The sequence below is a fragment of the Lytechinus pictus genome, chromosome 16, assembly GCF_037042905.1.
Source record: "Lytechinus pictus isolate F3 Inbred chromosome 16, Lp3.0, whole genome shotgun sequence".
Taxonomy (NCBI): Eukaryota; Metazoa; Echinodermata; class Echinoidea; order Temnopleuroida; family Toxopneustidae; genus Lytechinus; species Lytechinus pictus.
Genome location: NC_087260.1, coordinates 6,280,997 through 6,299,700, shown reverse-complemented (window position 1 = coordinate 6,299,700; position 18,704 = coordinate 6,280,997). Strand labels below are relative to the sequence as shown.

The 18,704-nt window shown below is 36.9% G+C and overlaps 1 protein-coding gene across 1 annotated transcript in view; it reads right to left on the bottom strand.

Moving 5' to 3' along the window:
• Positions 1-17,586, bottom strand: part of LOC129279062 (ADP-ribosyl cyclase/cyclic ADP-ribose hydrolase-like) — a 29,947-nt gene extending 12,361 nt beyond the window's left edge. Inside the window, exons 1-3 of the mRNA XM_064111249.1 lie at positions 16,923-17,586; positions 3,994-4,123; positions 1,106-1,324 (exon numbers count right to left, since the gene is read on the bottom strand). Of these exons, the coding sequence (XP_063967319.1) occupies positions 1,106-1,324; positions 3,994-4,123; positions 16,923-17,215 (642 nt within the window). The 5' untranslated portion in view covers positions 17,216-17,586. The remainder of the gene's footprint in view (positions 1-1,105; positions 1,325-3,993; positions 4,124-16,922) is intronic.
• Between the last annotated feature and the right edge of the window lie 1,118 nt (positions 17,587-18,704).

The following is an 18,704-nucleotide window of genomic DNA, read 5'->3' as shown; positions in this document are numbered from 1 at the left end:
ACCAAAAAATTAAAAAAGGATGTGAAATAGATAAGTGCTTTTTACCCGCACACGTCTATAAATATAATAAAGAAATAAGAACAACATTGTTAGTCCAGGTATATGGATTCTCATTCTTGTCATAGTCTTTTACGTGATGGATGCATAAGAAATGTGTGGATGTGAAAATAACGCATTAAGTTCGGACTGGGGTAATTTGAGCCAGCCAACATGGGGCAAGTTGAGCCATAGTAATTCTTATGGTAATGTATGATAAAAAAAACAAACAAACCTTCAAAATCCATTGATATGCAGGCAGAAAGGAGCAAATTCACATGACAGTTTTTTTTTATTTTAGAGGTTGTTAGTATTTATAAAGAATTAGTGAGTGAAAAGACTTTAAATGGAAAATTGACATGCTGGTTCTTCCCGCATACATTTTGTACATAGTTTTTGTGGCTCAACTTACTCCAGAAGGTGGCTCAATTTACCCCACAGATGGGGCAAGTTGAGCCATTTGACATCGTTTTTTTCAAAGGGCACAATGACTTTCAGTGTGGGGGTAGAAAGTTATTTATAGGTGAAAAATATTTCCCAAAAATCAAATCTAAAGGCTAGGTACTTATTTCAACAATATTATTAGTCATATTAGATCTAACAAAAAATGCAAAAAGTGTCACAACTTACCCCGCCTTCCCCTACTGACCAATCCTGGTCAGTTGCAAAATTTTGCGAGAAGATTCATTTTGTGTCATTTTTTGTTTTCCCAGACTCGGAGACGACGTAGTGATTGCCTGCTCTTATCTTACTTATCTTGTTGTTTAAGCGATAAACTTAATGTTCTATATTACTATTTTGTACTTTCCCAGTCTCCGCAGGCAAATCTGCATTTCTGAGGGGTACAAAAACTACGAACATTGGTTTTAGTGGGTCCCCCCCCCCCCCCCATTTTAGCAGATAGTGAGAATGTAAAATGTGGCGGTTGTATGTTTTGAATGTACTCGTACAAGACAGAAATATTTTAGGTATACATCTAAATCCATATTGTTTGTATAATCATATAGGCCTATCGTTTGCAATGTTATTGTTTTTTATCCTGCCTTCTAAATCCATATATATAGCTTACACGCTTTGACGACTTTCCCCAGAATGCCGCTTGGGTTTCGTTCGTGCAACTGCCAAACTTCGGACATGCATCGTAATTTATCCCTGGTGCTTCGGCCATACTGCAGAAAATGCTTCCGTCCACTACTCTGCCGAGCATCGTCAGCTCGATGTTGGTATAATCAGAGGACTGTCTGCCTATAGCCATCGCCATACTGTACATTCCTGAATAGAACAGAGTCTGAATAAACAAAAAATAGGGAAAATGAATTTGAGTACCAGCGAGGGTAAATCTCTATGGTAAATGAAATTACCACTGTCTTGGTCCAGTAAGCTTCACCTACTTCCTGTTTCATCTCATCACCCATGCTATTCTCCGACCAATATTTGTCTGATCTTTTTAATCTACCTTTAGTACATAATGTATATATAATAAATAAATATTAACCAGTAAGTCTAACATTGCCATTTAGTCCATTATAGTTATGCCTAATGTCCAGGATAGGCTATGCACATTGAATTTTGACGGGCTAATGTCTACTTTGGCACTTAGTCTATAATGGTTAATTTAGATGAACTGTTTATGAACCAAATGTTCATTCGATACGAATTAACGACAGATTTAGAGGAATTTAGACCAAGTGGACATTATTTTGAATAAGTGAGAGTTACCTTGGGTAGGTATATAGACCAAGTGCAGTGTAGAACAAGTAGCAATTGACCAACTTGAAAGTATAGACCAAATGGGTTTAGCCCATTTGGTATTAGACTATTTTGAAAAGTAAACCCGGGGGAGTATAGACCATCATAACACGGTCAGCCTGCTTGTATATAGTGAGCGTATTACCTCATCAGTTGCTTTCATCTGAGTGCATAATCGTCACTGACAAAAATATTTAGCTAAAATCAGATGCAAGAATTTCAGTAGCTTATAACAGGCGTCAGAATTCGTTTGTAAAAATCGCCAGATGAAGGGTGACGAGGAAATTTTGTAATTTCTATACTTTTGAAAACTAATTATCAGTTTATATATGCATAGTTAATATAGCACTACATGGAGAGAAAATCGGAAAATCTTCTTAACGTTTTCATACAAGACAAACAAGAAGATGATGGCGATGTCTGATTATTAGGAATGGAAAAAATAACCCTGAAATAGTGAATAGGCCACGTTTAAAGGAGTAATTTAATCAAAACAGAGCGTATGATTTAGGTAAAGGAGGAATGGAGTAGGGTAGGACTCGAGAGGAAGTGGGGCGGGACTCGAGAGGGAGTGGAGGCGGGACTCGGATGAAATGGGCGGGACCATGGAGGAAGTGGGGCTGGGCTCCTCGGGAAGGAGTTGGGCAGTACTCGAGAGTGAGTGGGGCGGGACTCTGAGGGAGAGGGCAGGACTAGGGGGATGGGAGCAGGACTCGGGAGGGAGTGGGGCGGGACTCTGAGGGAGAGGGCAGGACTAGGGGGATGGGAGCAGGACTCAGGAGGGAGTGGGGCGGGACTCTGAGGGAGTGAGCAGGACTAGGGGGATGGAAGCAGGACTCGGGAGGGAGTGCATGTGGCTGGACTCAGGAGAGAGTGGGGCTGGACTCCTCGGGATGGAGTGAGGCGGGACTTTGAGGGAATGGGCAGGACTGGAAGGGGAATGGGAGCAGCACTCCAGAGGAGATGGAATCAGATTGGGTGGGAAGAAGTATAAAGAGAGATAACTTGAGTGATAACGGGGCGTAGATAAAATTTGATAAAGAGCACAAACCAACAAAAAACAAGAGCAAACAAACAAACCAGACCTGATCTTCGGGAAGGGGCAGATAAAGGGTGACGAGGAAACTTTGTAATTTCTATACTTTTGAAAACTAATTATCATTTTTATTTGCAAAATCAATATCACACTACATTGAGAGAAAATTGGAAAATCTTCGTAACGTTTTCAAACAAGAAGGAGATGGCGATGTCTGATTATATTAGGAACTGGAAAAATAATCCTTGTCCGTTGAAGGAAAAAATACGTATTAAAGTCACCAGGGGGGGGGGCGTCTTACAAAGAGTTGCGATTGATCCGATCAATCACAACTAGGGAAAGCCAGCAACGACAACATCTAAAATGCATGTTTGTTCAAAATATTTTCTAGATGTGATGTATATATATTCATACATTCATCAGTCTTTTGAAGATTCAGTGTGATTCTCTTTGCTTACTATAAAGAGATTGAGCAAATTTCTGGGGGGGGGGGGGGCAATTGTATGGATGTTTTTCCATACGGTTGAGATAGATTGGATCAATCGTAACTCTTTGTAAGACAGGGCCCAGGCGTGCGTATACATGTATTTATAATAAGGGGAAATCATATCATTAGAAAGAAAAATAATCTCAATGATAGAATGAATATATCGAGGTGATTTTTTTCAAATTGAAAGAGTGAATAGGCCATGCACGTTTAAAGGAGTGATATTTAAACAAAACAGAGCGTGTGATTTAGGGAAGGGAGGAATGGAGTAGGGTAGGACTCGGGAGGGAGTGGGGCGGGACTCGGGATGGAGTGGGGCGGGACTCGAGAGGGAGTGGAGGCGGGACTCGGAGGAAATGGGCGGGACCATGGAGAGAGTGGGGTGGGATTCTGAGGGAGTGGGCAGGACTCAGGAGAGAGTGGGGCTGGACTCCTCGGGATGGAGTGGGGCGGGACATCGAGGGAATTGGGCAGGACTAGGGAGGGAATGGGAGCAGCACTCCAGAGGAAGTGGAATCAGATTCAGAACTGAGTGCAGGGCTGGACTCATCGGGAGGGAGTGGTTGGGACTCGAGTGGGAGCGGGCGGGAAGAAGTATGAAGAGGGATAAGAGACAACGGGGCGTAGAAAAAAATTGATACAGAGCAAAAACCAACAAAAATTAGAGCAAACAAACAAACCAGACCTGATCTTCGGGAAGGGGCATAAAAACCATGTCAACGTAGGCGTCAAAATCTTCTGGCACGCTGGTACACGGTTCCTTGTATGCAAAACTCGAATTGAAGGCGTTCCATAATGCCAAACAATCGTAAGCTCTGTGCATGGAGAAAATATGAAAGATATCATGCACTATTAGTCATGTTTGCACAAAATAAGATGAATTGAACTTTATTTAACAGTTAAAAAAAAAAAAAAAACATGTTTACATATTTTCTTTAATTATTCGTTTTGTGTGTGTTATGTGTTTGTAATATTTCTCTTCATGCGTTGTTATTTCTCTGTTGTAGGTTTTAGAGTTGTCATCCACCCCTCACCAAATTTCGATCGAATCCCCCAATTTTGACAGATATATAAATCTACAGATCTTTACTTAAATTGTGTATTTTGATTGTCTTGTTTACCCAATATTAGGTAAACAAGGAACATGCATGTATGTTGGGAAAATGATACCAAATAACCAGTGTTTCGTTGAAATTTACCCATAAAACCAGCATTTTGCATAACACGGGACAAAATCTTCCCCAACAAGCATGCAGGTTCCCTTTTTCCACAATATTGGGTAATTTTTTTACCCAATTCTTTTAGAGTGTTTGTACACCTTCTGTGGCTGTCAATTATCAGTTATACAATCGAATGTAAATTATATGCAATACCCTTTTTTCAGTCGGAAATGAATAAGTGTTTGGTATTGAAAATCGGAAAATATCATTGAAAGGAGTGATACTTAAGTAGGAAATGAATAAATGCGAATTTGAATTTGAATAGGAGCTGTTTAAAATAATTTTGATGGGGTAACATTTGATTTTCAAAAACATAATCATCATTATCGCAATGCCACTATTTATTCATCATCACATCACCATCATCATCATTCACCATCATTATCATCATCACCACCATCATCATCATCACCATCATCATCATCTCCGTTATCATCATTATCACCACCACCATCATCATCATCATCATCATCACCACCATCATCATCATCATCAATATCATCATCATCATCATTTTTGTTGACTCAATTTATTTGACCAAACTGTATTTTCCTGATTTATACTTTGTTGAAAATAAAATAAATGCAATTGAATTTTATCGTTATATATATTTTAGCATGATTGCTATGATCATTTTTATGAATATCATTGTTATTATCCTTATAATCATGATTTTCGCCATCGTCATCTTCATTATCATTGTTGTTGTTAATGCTATTCCTATCATGCAAAAACGCCGGTGTTGATTTAACGATTTAACATCAGCCTGGTATCTATTAGTCCAAAGCAGAGAAGCGTTGACACAACACCAGTTAAGAGTCAAACCGATATTGGTTTAACACTAATTGGTGTTAGCCTAACGCCAAACCGGTGTTGTTTCAACACCTCTCTAGTGTGGACCGATATAGATTCCAGGTTAGTGTTAAATTAACACCAATGTTCTATTAATGAACTAACAAAGCATTTGCCATCATGGTTTAATAATTTGACCCAATGAGTATGTATTCATTATTATTTTATTATCTATTATTATTATTGATGCTTTGTTATTATTATCATCATCTTTATATTGTTATTTAGTTTATGTTACCTATACCCTATAGTGCTGATTTTCGGGTTTATGTTCATTTCCTTTGTTTAAGTGATTTATAGAAGGCCTATATTATTTATCAGCAAAGGGGTGATTTATAGAAATAATAGTAAGAAAATTATAATTCTTCTTAATTTTTTTTATTTATCTGTCTATTCATTTATTGCTTACGATTCATCTTTTCACATAATTATCTTATTTCATTTTTTCGGAGGGGATATATTTTCTTCTCAATAATATTTAAAATAAATAGTATTGACATCAATTAAATGTCAAGTTTGTAATACAATGTACATCATTGTGTCAAGTATGTATAGGGGTAGTATATCATACGGGGTATTTTGCTGGTAGAACTAAATTTTTATTGATAATGAAATTGAATCTGGCCATACCTGGCATTGTTATCGCCTGTTGTAAAATGAGCCGAAAGTCCTGTTTATGTATATAAGTGATTGTACATACATCGTATATGATTATACTCCATTGATGTTGAGTTATATATTAGATGACGGGTTCCCTGTAATGCTGAATATAATCAGTAAAGTAAAACAGAACTTTATATGGGTCCCATTTCATAATGACTTGCTAAAATGCACAATATCTATAACAAATAAAATATATATGCCAATTAAAAAGAACGATTTCAGTAGTTTTACACTGTTATTGCAAATTTGTTATTATAGCAAGTTTTCTGCAACGGGGCCCTGGTGTAGGTGTGTGTCAAGGGTACGTTGAAGGGAGGGGGTTATGGGGGATCGCCCCCTGCCGAAAATCATCATGTTGCCTCCGTTCATGATCTCCCACTCCCAAATATTTGTTCTTAAAATATTCATTTTATAGAACGTATCTTGTTTGTGGGTTTTTGTAAAAAAAAAAATCACTTCATATTGCTTGCAATACACAACAAAAACTGTGGTGTTGATCGGTGTACAGAGAGGACTACGTTATTTTACACCGGTGTAATATTGACGGTGTTAGTTTAACACCTATAGGTATTATTACAACACCTTTGCTTGTTACATTTACGCTCTTTGGTGTTATGTTCAATCTCTAGGGTGTAATTTTAACACCTCTATCAACACCAACTGGTGTCAGTTTTAACACCACATTTTTTACAGTGTGATTTTCCTTTACGCGCTCCTCATCTAAAAATAAATAAATAAATAATTATATAATCGACCCGCCATGATTGTGATGTGCGTTTTTCCATCCTTTATTATACGATTTTGAGTTGTTCCGCGTGCTTGATAATTACACCTTCCATAAATTATAATCAGAATAAAATAGCAGCCAGCAACCATTCATCAGGTTTATCCATTGAGAAAACAAAAATCATATGAAAATGGCGCATTTTGACCGAGATTTCAGATAAATCATTCCGACACGTTCAAAAAGTTCAATTTTCACAGTAAGTTTGAGTTGTACTGATCAGGCTAGGAACAATGCTCATAACGAGTGAAATTGATACACTTCAAACCGCGGTAATTAATAAATATTGGCATATTGTGGCGAAATGGTTTTCTATTTTATTCATTATTCATAAACCACTATACTGGGATAATGGTCTATAATGCTAGTTCGTCTACATCCAATTTGTCTACAGTCATTGACAGTGACGGTCTATAATGTACCATTTGGCTTATTTTCCATATAGCCCATTCACCATTGAATTTCCAGTTAGGCTATAGCCGTTTCGTTAAATATCCACCTGGTCTCACACAATTTAGTCTAGATTAAATGAATAGTTTATTAATGAAACAATTGAAAATAATGAGTAGACAACGAGGAAATTGGACCATCATCTGGGCATAAGACGGGTGCTGAACATTAAAAAAATAACAAGTTAATGGTCATTTGTACTAAGAAAAAAAAACTGTAAAGGTGGCTACCACATTCCCCATAGTTCTGCGTCCCATGTTAGGCTAAAATCATAAGAATTTAGGTTTTAGACTTAGTGTGATAGTGAAGAAAAAACGGAAATTAGACCAAACTTATGGTGGACCAAATGGGGGTTTCGTAGTTATAATGTATGTCTACGAATTCAGCCTATGTTAGAAACTTTCTGAAAAGAGAACACCAACTACTTTAAAGAGCAAATATAGGTAAGCACCACTTGAACAATATACAAAGCAACGTTGACGAAATTATTCCAATGTTTGCCCAATACTTCATGATGGGTACAAAGTTAGAAATATGGACATTTCTCGTGAGAGAGGAACTGCAAATTTTTTTTAATCTGGGGCCTGAAGCTTGTTTCATTGATATTATGCAGGGTGTCTGATGAAAAAATAATAAGGGGACTTGACCATTCCAAGTTTTGTAATAATAATAATAATAGTTGGATTTATGAAGCGCTTTTTGCCCGCGGATACAAAGAGCTGCTATTATTACCCAGGCTTTAGCTCGAGCTACCATCACTGACGCTCAGTGCATGCAAGGAATTACTCCTGCCGGGTACCCATTCATCTCACCTGGGTCGAGTGCAGCACAGTGTGGATAAATTCATTGCTGAAGGAAAACACGACATGGCTACGATTCGAACCCACGACCCTATTTTAAAGGCGAGAGTCAGAACCACTAGACCACGACTCATCCTGTACACAGTGGTAGTGGCGACGAATGCTACTTAATAAGTTTTGGTTCGTAATTAGCTCATGAACAACTTTTCAGTAACAATTTACATAACAAAATAAGTTACGTAAGCTTTCCTGGCATAGCATTCGGTGTTATTCAAATTCTATAAGAAAGAAATGTCAATAACATAGACCATATACATAACTAGAAGAGTAGGCCTACGTCAGTAAATTAAAAGAATTAGGAAATTGTCTGTTGATTGTCCTCTTTTGGCACTTGGCTCCGTCCTGTCAATTATCAAAAATTATGTACACTCTTTTTTTTTTGCTTTTCAGTGGATTATGATAAAAGAATGTATAAAAGAAGGTATATGCATAATCATCAAATGTGAATTTGAAAATCATCTTCAAGGTTAATCTAAAAAAAAGTCTATGGCCGTTACGCAGCGGGGGGGGGGGGGTGGGTAGTTGCCCCCAGAAATTGTGAAAACTTACATTTTATACTAAAAATTTTCACAAAATTTACTAAGAGCATGCACGAAATCGTTTAATTTCACTTTAAAAAATGCAAAAGCGTCCAATTGGCAAGCTCGCTCGCTTTGCTCTTTTGCTTTCGATTTTTTGGAAAAAGTTTACGCGTCCTGCCCCCCCCCCCCAGCAAAAAGTTTCTTGGTAAAGCCATGAACTGGTCTACTAAAATGGGATAGAAAATAAAACGAATAAAGGAAGAAGGATGGGTGTCATAGTCCAAAGAACCGGTATTAAAAACAAGGCTTTTAAATGTCTCCATACAATTTCAAAATTCAATGATAAATGTTCATCATAAACACGCATCATGCTCATTGTTTTATAATCATTTCTGTGTTTCGATAATAAAACGTAAAATAATAGGTTTTGTTGATCTGCGTCAAACAGAAAAATTCCTTATTTGAATGATATCAGAGAATGCAAATTGACGCAGTGTTCATAGTGTACACACTCGGTGCTTGGTGACGTGATGTTTTACTAAAAGTTGTTTGCAATAAACTCAGTCTCCCACGCTTTAAGACGCGTTTTTGCACGAACTTTTGACAAATAAGTGTAAATATTGTATTTCATCTAGTGAAAAATCACCAAATGATAATAAGGGAATAGTGTCAGGATTATTCTAATATTGATCAAAGATGGTGGAACAATGGTTACGTATATTGTTAACTGATAATTTTCTTTTATTAAAGAATGTTTATAAACTATGTTTACATCTGCAAATATAAAGATGATTCTACCCGGAATTGAAGGTTTCTTGGCTTTTAAAGGATTTAGAATATTTCATAGCCAATGAAAAGAACAGACCTCCTCTACATTTAAAAATGAAGATTCGATTTGAATGTTTGAAATACCCTTGTTTTCTTTCTCTTAAATATTTAATGCTGCTTTGTGTAATCATGTAAATACATTGTAATTTCTATCTTGATTCTGTAATTATGTTTTTATTTGATCAATAAAATTCAAAAGAAAAAAGTTGTAACGACGAATATATTGTTACATAATCATAGCCATACGCAGTTGGGGGGGGGGGGCAGTTGCCACGAGAGATTTTGAAAACGTACATATTTTTACTGAAAATTTTCACAAAATTCATCGAAAAGTATGCATGAAATCCTTCAATTTCACTTTACAATATGCAAAAGCGCCCCAATATCAAGCTCCCTCCCTTTCAATGTTTTTTTTTCGGAAAAGTTTACGCGTCCTGCCCGCTAGCAAAATATTTCTGCGTACGGCCATGCACATAATATACCCATCCAACACAATGCATATTTCCAGTGTTGGTGTTAGGTTCATGTTTTTTTTCACAGAAGCAGAGATAGGTAGCATGTTTATAAAAAGTGAGGGAGTGAAGCGACCGAGCTGCTCATGAGAGCATATTTTCATTTCTAAACTTGGAGCATCTGGTGCGCACATTTTAAAAGATGCAGTATAAAAAGGGAAAGTTAGAAAATTTCTAAGGGGCAAAAACAACCCAGCAGACCTGTAGCACCACCCCAAGCCCTCAAGTGATAAAATCATGCCAGGTTCGTGACCCATAATGCAATATTCTACGCAGTGTAGTCTTGTAATATAGGCCCACTTGAATACTTACATACTAATTCACAATACTACAGCAATAAAATGTTATACCACGAAGCTAAACAAGTACTTTCCCTCTCAAAACATTTAAATTTCTCCGAGCAAACAAAATCACAGAGGCTAATTTTATCATATTAGCTTTTTCAAAAAGTATATTAATTTTATGATCACTATTCCACAGAGTCGATGAGAGACAATATTGGTCATTTCTCTTTGAAGTGTGCTTTATGACCCTTTGATATCATGATGACTACACGACAAAATCGCCCAATATCCATGTTAGACCCAACCCATTTATATCGGAAATGGACAATCCTTTTAGAATTTACCTGTAACTAATGACTACAACCATGACAACATATAAATAGCTTGATATTATACCGTCTAAGAGATTAGATGAATTGCCGAAACCACCAAACTATGAACTAGAAATTAATCATCGAAATTTTCCTTTCAATATCGATTTCCTGAATGAGAGAAACACAGATATACTTATAATCGAATTGATCGCTTCAGCTTTCTCAAAATGTGTATTTGAAGATTACTATTTCACAGAGTCGATGAGAGACAATATTGGTCATTTCGCTTTAAAGTATGCTTTATGACCCTTTGATATGATGACTACACACAAAAAATCGCACAATATCCATGTTGGACCCAACCCTTTTATATCAGAAATGGACAATCCTTTTAGAATTTACCCGTAACTAATGACTACAACCATGACAACATATAAATAGTTTGATATTGTACCGTCTAAGAGATTAGATGAATTGCCGAAACCACCAAACTATGAAATCATCGAAGTTTTCCTTTCAATATCGATTTCCTGAATGAGAGAAACACAGATATACTTATAATCGAATTGATCGCTTCCGGTTTATATATATACACCTGGGTTTGGTTGTAACGAAGCCGGATATCGTGGTGAACGTTATTTTTTAATTGTATATCATTCATCGAAGAAGAGTAGAGAGAAATATAGAGGGATTCAAATTCAAATTTTTGTTAGCAGCTGTTAATTCTCTTATAATTTTTGTAAGAGAACAATGTGTAGAACGGCTATCGGCAAATAAACAATATTCCCTTGGGTGTGGCATCGTTCATTCTTTATCAAGTATAAGACAAAGTTTTTCTTACCTATAGCATTATCATGTTACCTGACATGAATAGAATTCGAATTTTTTGGAGCATCTGCCAATATTCTGTCCAAAACAAAAATACAAAGTAACACAAAACAAACAAAGCATGTATAAAATAACTTCCAAATTTCGGCTCCAGCAGAAGAAACAGTTTAATTCATCTTTTTTTCAATTCGAATAAACATTGATTTTCTTCCATTTTCACAAGATATCAATTTACAATATAATCCATACAAAAACACTTGTATGATATGTTGTGTATTTATTTATTTATTTCCCCCCTCTATTTAACTGTATGTGAATGTGCCATTTTTTAATGTGAGAATAAAGATGATATGAAATGCATTTCTCGTAAAAGACTGTAAATATAAAAGAGTTGTGAACAGAAGAAGGCATAATTCTATAAAAGCAAAAAGTTTGTGGCGGGAAATGCCTTTAACACAAATACAATTCAAATACAAACCGAGATGTATGGATATAAGGTTCATTGCCACACGAATAAACTCTAAAACGATCTTCTCAAATTTTCAAAAGACGTCTTAAACTTGTTTTCTGTAATTTTTTTTACAACAATTTTGTCATTTTTAATAGAAATTCTATTAATTTTAACAAGATTCTGGACGTTTGTAAATAAAAGATACATCAAATGCATGTCTGACCAGTGGTGTAATGAGCCAAAAATTTTGAGGGGCTCCTGAGATATGGCGTATCAGGTCAAATTTATAGAATGTTAGAGATCGAAGCGAGCGAGATTTTTTTTTGACAATTTACCAAAATCCAATTTTGTGGTAGATTTTTACAAAATGTTCAGAAAATAATAACACATGTCACCATTCTCTCCTTCCTTTCCATTCCTTTCATTTTCTCTTATCTATTGGGCGTGAAAATTTTTGGGGGCACCCCCAAGCCCCCATCTATACGCCACTATCTGTGACAATGTATCATTTCAAATTTGAGTACATCGGATTGCATTTAGAGAGTATATGTACAGAGGAAAATATTTAAACTATTTTTTTTAAAGTGAATTTCAATTTTAAAAAAATCAAGCCTTCTATCCCTGCATGAAATATTCAATGTTTAAATTACTGACACTAAATGATTCAATTTCAGTGTGTAGCGGTGCCTGCTGCGACTACTTCATGCGAGACGAACACCAATGTGGATCATAATTATTTATGGTCTACCGAATAGGTCAATATTACCTATAATCAAGTTAGCAATTATTCAAACCCCCATACTAATAAAGCAACATTGACTGGCCTCGGGGCGATACGACATATATTTAGTCGCCCAAACTAGATTTATATCGCCCGAGTCATGACGAGATGTCAGATGTTTGATACGGTTAATAATTTGTATTAACAAACAGTACTGTTAGGGGCGGCGCTTGGGCTTTATATCTAGGAAGGGGGGGGTGGGGGGGGGGCTCTGATTCAAAGGTAACATCATCTTTCTCAATAGCGCTATTCGACCCATACACATCTCCTTCTCCATTCTTCCATTTTGTTACCCTTTCCCCACATTTTCACGGCTTGAAAATTCGAGGGGCGGTCGCCCCCGTGTTATTGCCCCATGCCATCAGTTAGTGGATGCTATTTTCGACAGGGATGGAGAGGGTTATAGAATCCGCACCCGTTGTTTTTTTGTTCTGTATTACGTGGATGTCACACTCTTCAGTGTTCATTTCGTGTGCTTAAAACAAATTTGAACTGGCATGATCGCCCGAATAAAATTTGAACAGTTTTTAAGTAAATATTGTATTTATGAAAAATAGGTGATGGTAATAATATGTACTGATGATGTCAAGGGCGAAAATAAACGTAACTCATACTTGGCATGAATAAGAGTAAATCAACTTCATATTTCTTTGGAAACCAGGTTCTGTATATAAGGATAACATTATTTAGGAACCTGGTGTATACCCAGTTGTTGTGTGTCCGGACAATCGATTTTAATCAGCCATTTGAAAAAAATTGTCAGGCAAAGTCTCATCATTTTTTTAGTACAAAATGTTAGGCAATATCATACAGAATGAAATTGAAGAAGATTACAACTATTGAATTCACTGTGTGTTTGTCATCCGAAGACAAAAAGTAAGGCTTCAAATTTTACACTGTAAAAACGCTGTTTAAAATTTTAAGCACGTTGTTTAAGCCTGTCACTTTAACAACTATTGTTTAAACCTTTTAAACAGCTGTTTAAACTTTTTAAACAAGTTGTTTAAAAAGTTTAAACAATTACAAAAAAGTTTAAACAACCTGTTGTTAGAGTGACAGGCTTAAACAACATGCTATTTTTTTACTGTGTAAAGTGTCCGGACACCCCACCCCCGTCCTAATACAGAAGATCCACTTAAACATCAAAACAAGAGAAAATCATGTCCTTGCCGTGGAGTCACACGAGCAGTTATTTTGAAAGAAAATATAATACCATCATACATTATATCGTTATTATACATACCATTAGATGATACATCATTATCATTACTATACCGGTATATTTGTTAATCTGTTGATGTTCACTCCGATAAGACACCACAGATGAAAGAATATAAAGGTGGTTGTTATTATTTATGGGCAAATGGAGACAATTTCAATGCTGGACTAGGAACAAAATGCAATAAAAAAAAATGTTTGAAAAATATCACTATAATATCGATATATCTCTTTAAAAATAACAATAAAAGTATGTTTATTCTTATAATATATCAAACGAGGGTCATGATAATACATGTCCGATTCAGAGTTAATGTATTTGCGAACGAGTCACTTTGACTAGAAATAAATATGATGCCTAGCTTATGTTATTCCGAGTCAAAACTGACTCTGCAGATACAAGGGTTTATAATGGAGAAACTCTGGGTCCCGTAACACAAAGGTTAGCGATTAATCGTACGCTTGATTTTTACGATTGATTGTGTATTGTAGTAAATGAAATCAATCGTAGAAAAATGTTTCTACGATCATTGCTAAGTTTTGTGTTACGGGCCCCTGGTCTGTTTCTTGTAATCATATTTACTATTGTGTTTTGGGGTACAGCTGTTGTTTCGTGCGACTTGGACTCAAGTCTCTATTTTGCTTCCTTGCGACTTGACTTATATGCCCAAGTGACTCGGGAGTCGGACTTGGACTTTAATTGCAACGATATATATAATATACCCCGACATTTGGCTGCTCGTTATAATGCGAATCCACTGCATGAGATATTAACAAAGCACTTAATTGGCTTGATTTCTGCTGCATGTACACTGAAAGGCGGTCGGGTAATGAGCCAAAAAAATTGAGAGGGCTCGATATGGTGTATCGCGTAAAATTGATAACAAGTTGCGAGAGAGCGAGTGATCGAGCGAGCAAAAATTTCGACATTTTTATTATACGAAAATCCAAGTTTGTGATTGACTTTGATTTAATATTCAGAAAACAATATATTTCGCCCTTGTCCCTTTCTTTCCTTTTCTCTCTTTTTATGCTTGGTCGTAAAAATGGGATGAGGGGGGGGGGGCAAGAGACCCCAAGCCCCCCCCCCCTCATCTGTACGTCAGTGTTGAAAGGCTCGTTATCGATGGAGAAACATTAAAAAAGTCTCCATCGCTGCGAAACAAACAAACCTCAAGTAGCGAAGAGGAGGGAGGGGGAGGCGAATTTAAAAGAAAGATTGGCGGGATATACATTTTGTATGTCGTCTTTGCGAGGTAGTATCTCACCAAGTAGACATATTATGTCGACTTGGCGAGATAAGGTATCAGACCAAATTTACGTTCTCCTTTCTGTATGTCGACTTTGCGAGATATATACCTAGTATTCTGCCAAGCTGACATATATTTTTTTTCATACGTCGAATTAGAAAGATAATCGACTTGGCGAGAAACGTTATCTCGCCAAGTCGACATAAAGGATTTTATTACGTCTACTTGGTAAAATACATTACCTCACAAAGACAACATACAAAATGTATCTCACAATGTTGACATAATAAGGTTATTAAGTCGACATGGTAAGATATATTATCTCGCCATCTCTGTAAGTCGATGGCACTTTCAAGCATCCGCATACCTTTCGGACACCATTGATATTTTTGCTTGCAATGAGCTGAGACTAACGACCAGTAGATCGCTGTTTTACTTCTCATTAAAAGTGGTAATAAACTCATATAAAGGTAATGTTTTATTTGGAGGTGTGGGCGGGAAAAACACAACGTATTTAGATGCACAGTGAGCCTCGTGTTGCATTAAGTCTATGTGTTTTCTTACGTTGGCTTACTTAAGTATTTTTTGGGGTAATATTTCCGTGAAAAGTCACTCTTTTCATCTACTGTCCTTCATTACCGGCCCATTTACGTTTTACTGGCCAAAATAATAATGATTTCATTTATTACTTATTTGAAAATAAATAATAAGCCGCCCATCCAACCTACAGGTAAAACAAAATCATACAGCCGAAACCTAAACTATATAGTCACCATAACCAATTCGTTTGCTTGCTTTCCTTTATTGTGACTGCGTTCAAAATAATACAATTAATCATCCATTCAATATTATTATACACATGAAAAGTAGAGTAATTTTTATATATATATAGATTACAGTATGGCAAGTTCCCCAAAGTCTGCGCAGTCCCCCTTGTCTGCGCACACGCGTATCTGCGCGATTCTAGTAAAAGAAGATACGCAACGAGCACGAACTTTACACAATCATGCAATACATAGACAGGTATTCATAAAAAAAATCCGACTAAAAATGGTGGAAAAATAATGAATTTAGGGCATTTCATGTGACGGCCTCAAAATGCAGCCTTTCTCATCAAAATCCCCGAATCGTGTGCAAAGTGAATGAGTGCGCAGACATGGGGTATACCCAGTTGCTGTGTGTCCAGATGGGTTGTGTGTCCGGACGATCAATTTTAGAAAGTCATTTGGAAAAATTTACAAGCGAAGTTTCAGCAATTTTTAGTACAAAATGTTAGGAAATATTCTAAAGAACAAAATAGAAGGTGACTACAAAGATTGAATTCATATTCTTAGTGTAAACCAAAGACAAAAAAGAAGGCTTCAAAAATATAAAGTGTCCGGACACCCGACCCCCCATCCTACCATTTTTTTTTCAATCTGAAAATGACTGCCCAAGGTTTTTTCAAGAAAATCCTATATTTTTTTTTCATTTTTTAATGAGAAATTTGGTATGTACACTTACTTTTAATGATATAAGGAACATTATTACCTGAAATATTTTGTGAAATAAGAAGAAATTCATGTTAAATCTTAACTCAAATTGTAAGGTGCGCAGACTTGGGGCCCACCATCATAATAATTTGTTTATTTTCAAGGTGATAGCAGATTGTACTTATCTAAGCACTTATAAATTTATTATTACTCCGGTCATTATAATTATGTAGTTATAGCTACAACCTGGTGTTTTAACAAAAAGGGGGAAAATATGTTTTTCATCGATACTTAAAAACGATATGATCTAAAGTTAAAATGCTCACTCTTTTTGTTCTTCAGTGCAGAATTCACATGCGTAACATCGACCGAGGAAAATTTCCTTCAGGTTAGCTGTGGTGCCGTCACCCAGATCTAGGTCTGACGGCATCTCGGTTGTCGTGTTGTCTCCATCCGCTCGTCGAAAGCGACTACGACCCTCATCGTCGTCCAGTTCAACGGAAACAGGTAGGAGACGAGCAGAAGTGGTGGCAATGACAGACGCAGCGACGATCACTAATAACAAGGCCTTACCGATGTCGGCTGGGGCGCCGGGGTTAAAACCGTTGAAGAGGTTCATTGCGCCTGAGTCAGGATGTCACCTTTTGATTGCAATGTTGCCTGTAACTCGGGTAATATCTGAATAGAGTGCTGCGCGAGGAATCCTTGTGGACCTTACGAGATTCCGAGTAAAGCCCGCACATGAACTCTAGAACTATACTTCACTGTCTCTCATGAGCGCTAAACAGAAACTACAAACAGTGACCAATCGTTGACACAATAAATTGGCGCTCTGGTCTGACTGCAGTTGGGGTCCGCGTCTCCCCCTTTTATTGTGCATGCTCTTTCATGGGCAGTGTATCGAGTTTGAAGTGTAATATAATAAATAATAATATTTGGTGGATTCTTTGAAAGCCACGTCCGTCACTCAGGACTGACGTTCACGGTCATATGTACACAGCAAAAACTGTGGTGTTAACCGGTGTACATAGAGGACCACAACAGTTATTTTACACCGGTGTTGAATTGACAGTGTTAGTTTAACACCTATAGGTGTTATACAACACAATTGGTTGTTACATTTACACTCTTTGGTGTTATTTTCAATCTCTATAGGGTGTAATTTTAACACCTCAGGGTGTGGTCTTCTATTAACACCAACTGGTGTCAGTTTTAACACCACAGTTTACACAGTGTACAATCATAAAAATTCATAAAACTCACTGTGATGGGAGTGGGAGTGAAAAATGCTTAACTTGATCATGGTCAATTCCCCATCCCTTTTTTACACGTTTACTGAAAAATGGGGTTGAATTCGCCCCCGTTTCCAAGGTCCTTGCCCCCCCCCCCCCATTTAGAAGTGTCCCCTTAGAAGTGGGTCCCCTTTAGCTTCCGAAATCTTGAATCTGCCCCGCGTGCTTTCTCAGAGTAGGAATCATGAACGCCGCGTATCCAGACTTCCTTGACACACCAATGTGGTATTGCAAGAATCAATATCGCTGATCATCTACTTCTTAAAAAAGACTGTAAACTGATTTGCTGCAGTTATAATTGATTTATCAATAATTGTAAACTTGCAACGGTAATTTTGCAATTGATTGCAAATATTTTCTTGCATCACCCCCCCCCCCTTAGATAGCTACAGGGTTGGGATGGACCGATGGAAGGGGGGGGCATAAATTCCATAACAATCGAATTCAAATGCAAACTAAACATGTGAGAAGCCTGCATACCCTCACCATCCCGAAACAAAAACTAATAACAACAGTCCTTGAGAGCATGGGCGGAAATCCCAGGGGGGACAGGGGAACGTGTCCCCCTACTCAAAATAGTAGGGGGGGCACAATTCAAATGTCCCCCCTACTTTTTCTGGTCTTTTATGATGGTAAGAAATTCATCATTCAAAATCGAAATAAAACATGTATTTTAGAACGAGATGATCTTACTTTTGGGATGATAACCTTTTTTTTTTTTTGCTTGTCAAGTTTATTTTCGTCGAAATGACCTGAAATTTGGGGTGATACCCTTTTTTTTCCTTTTTTTTTTGCTTGTCAAATTTTCCAGCCCCT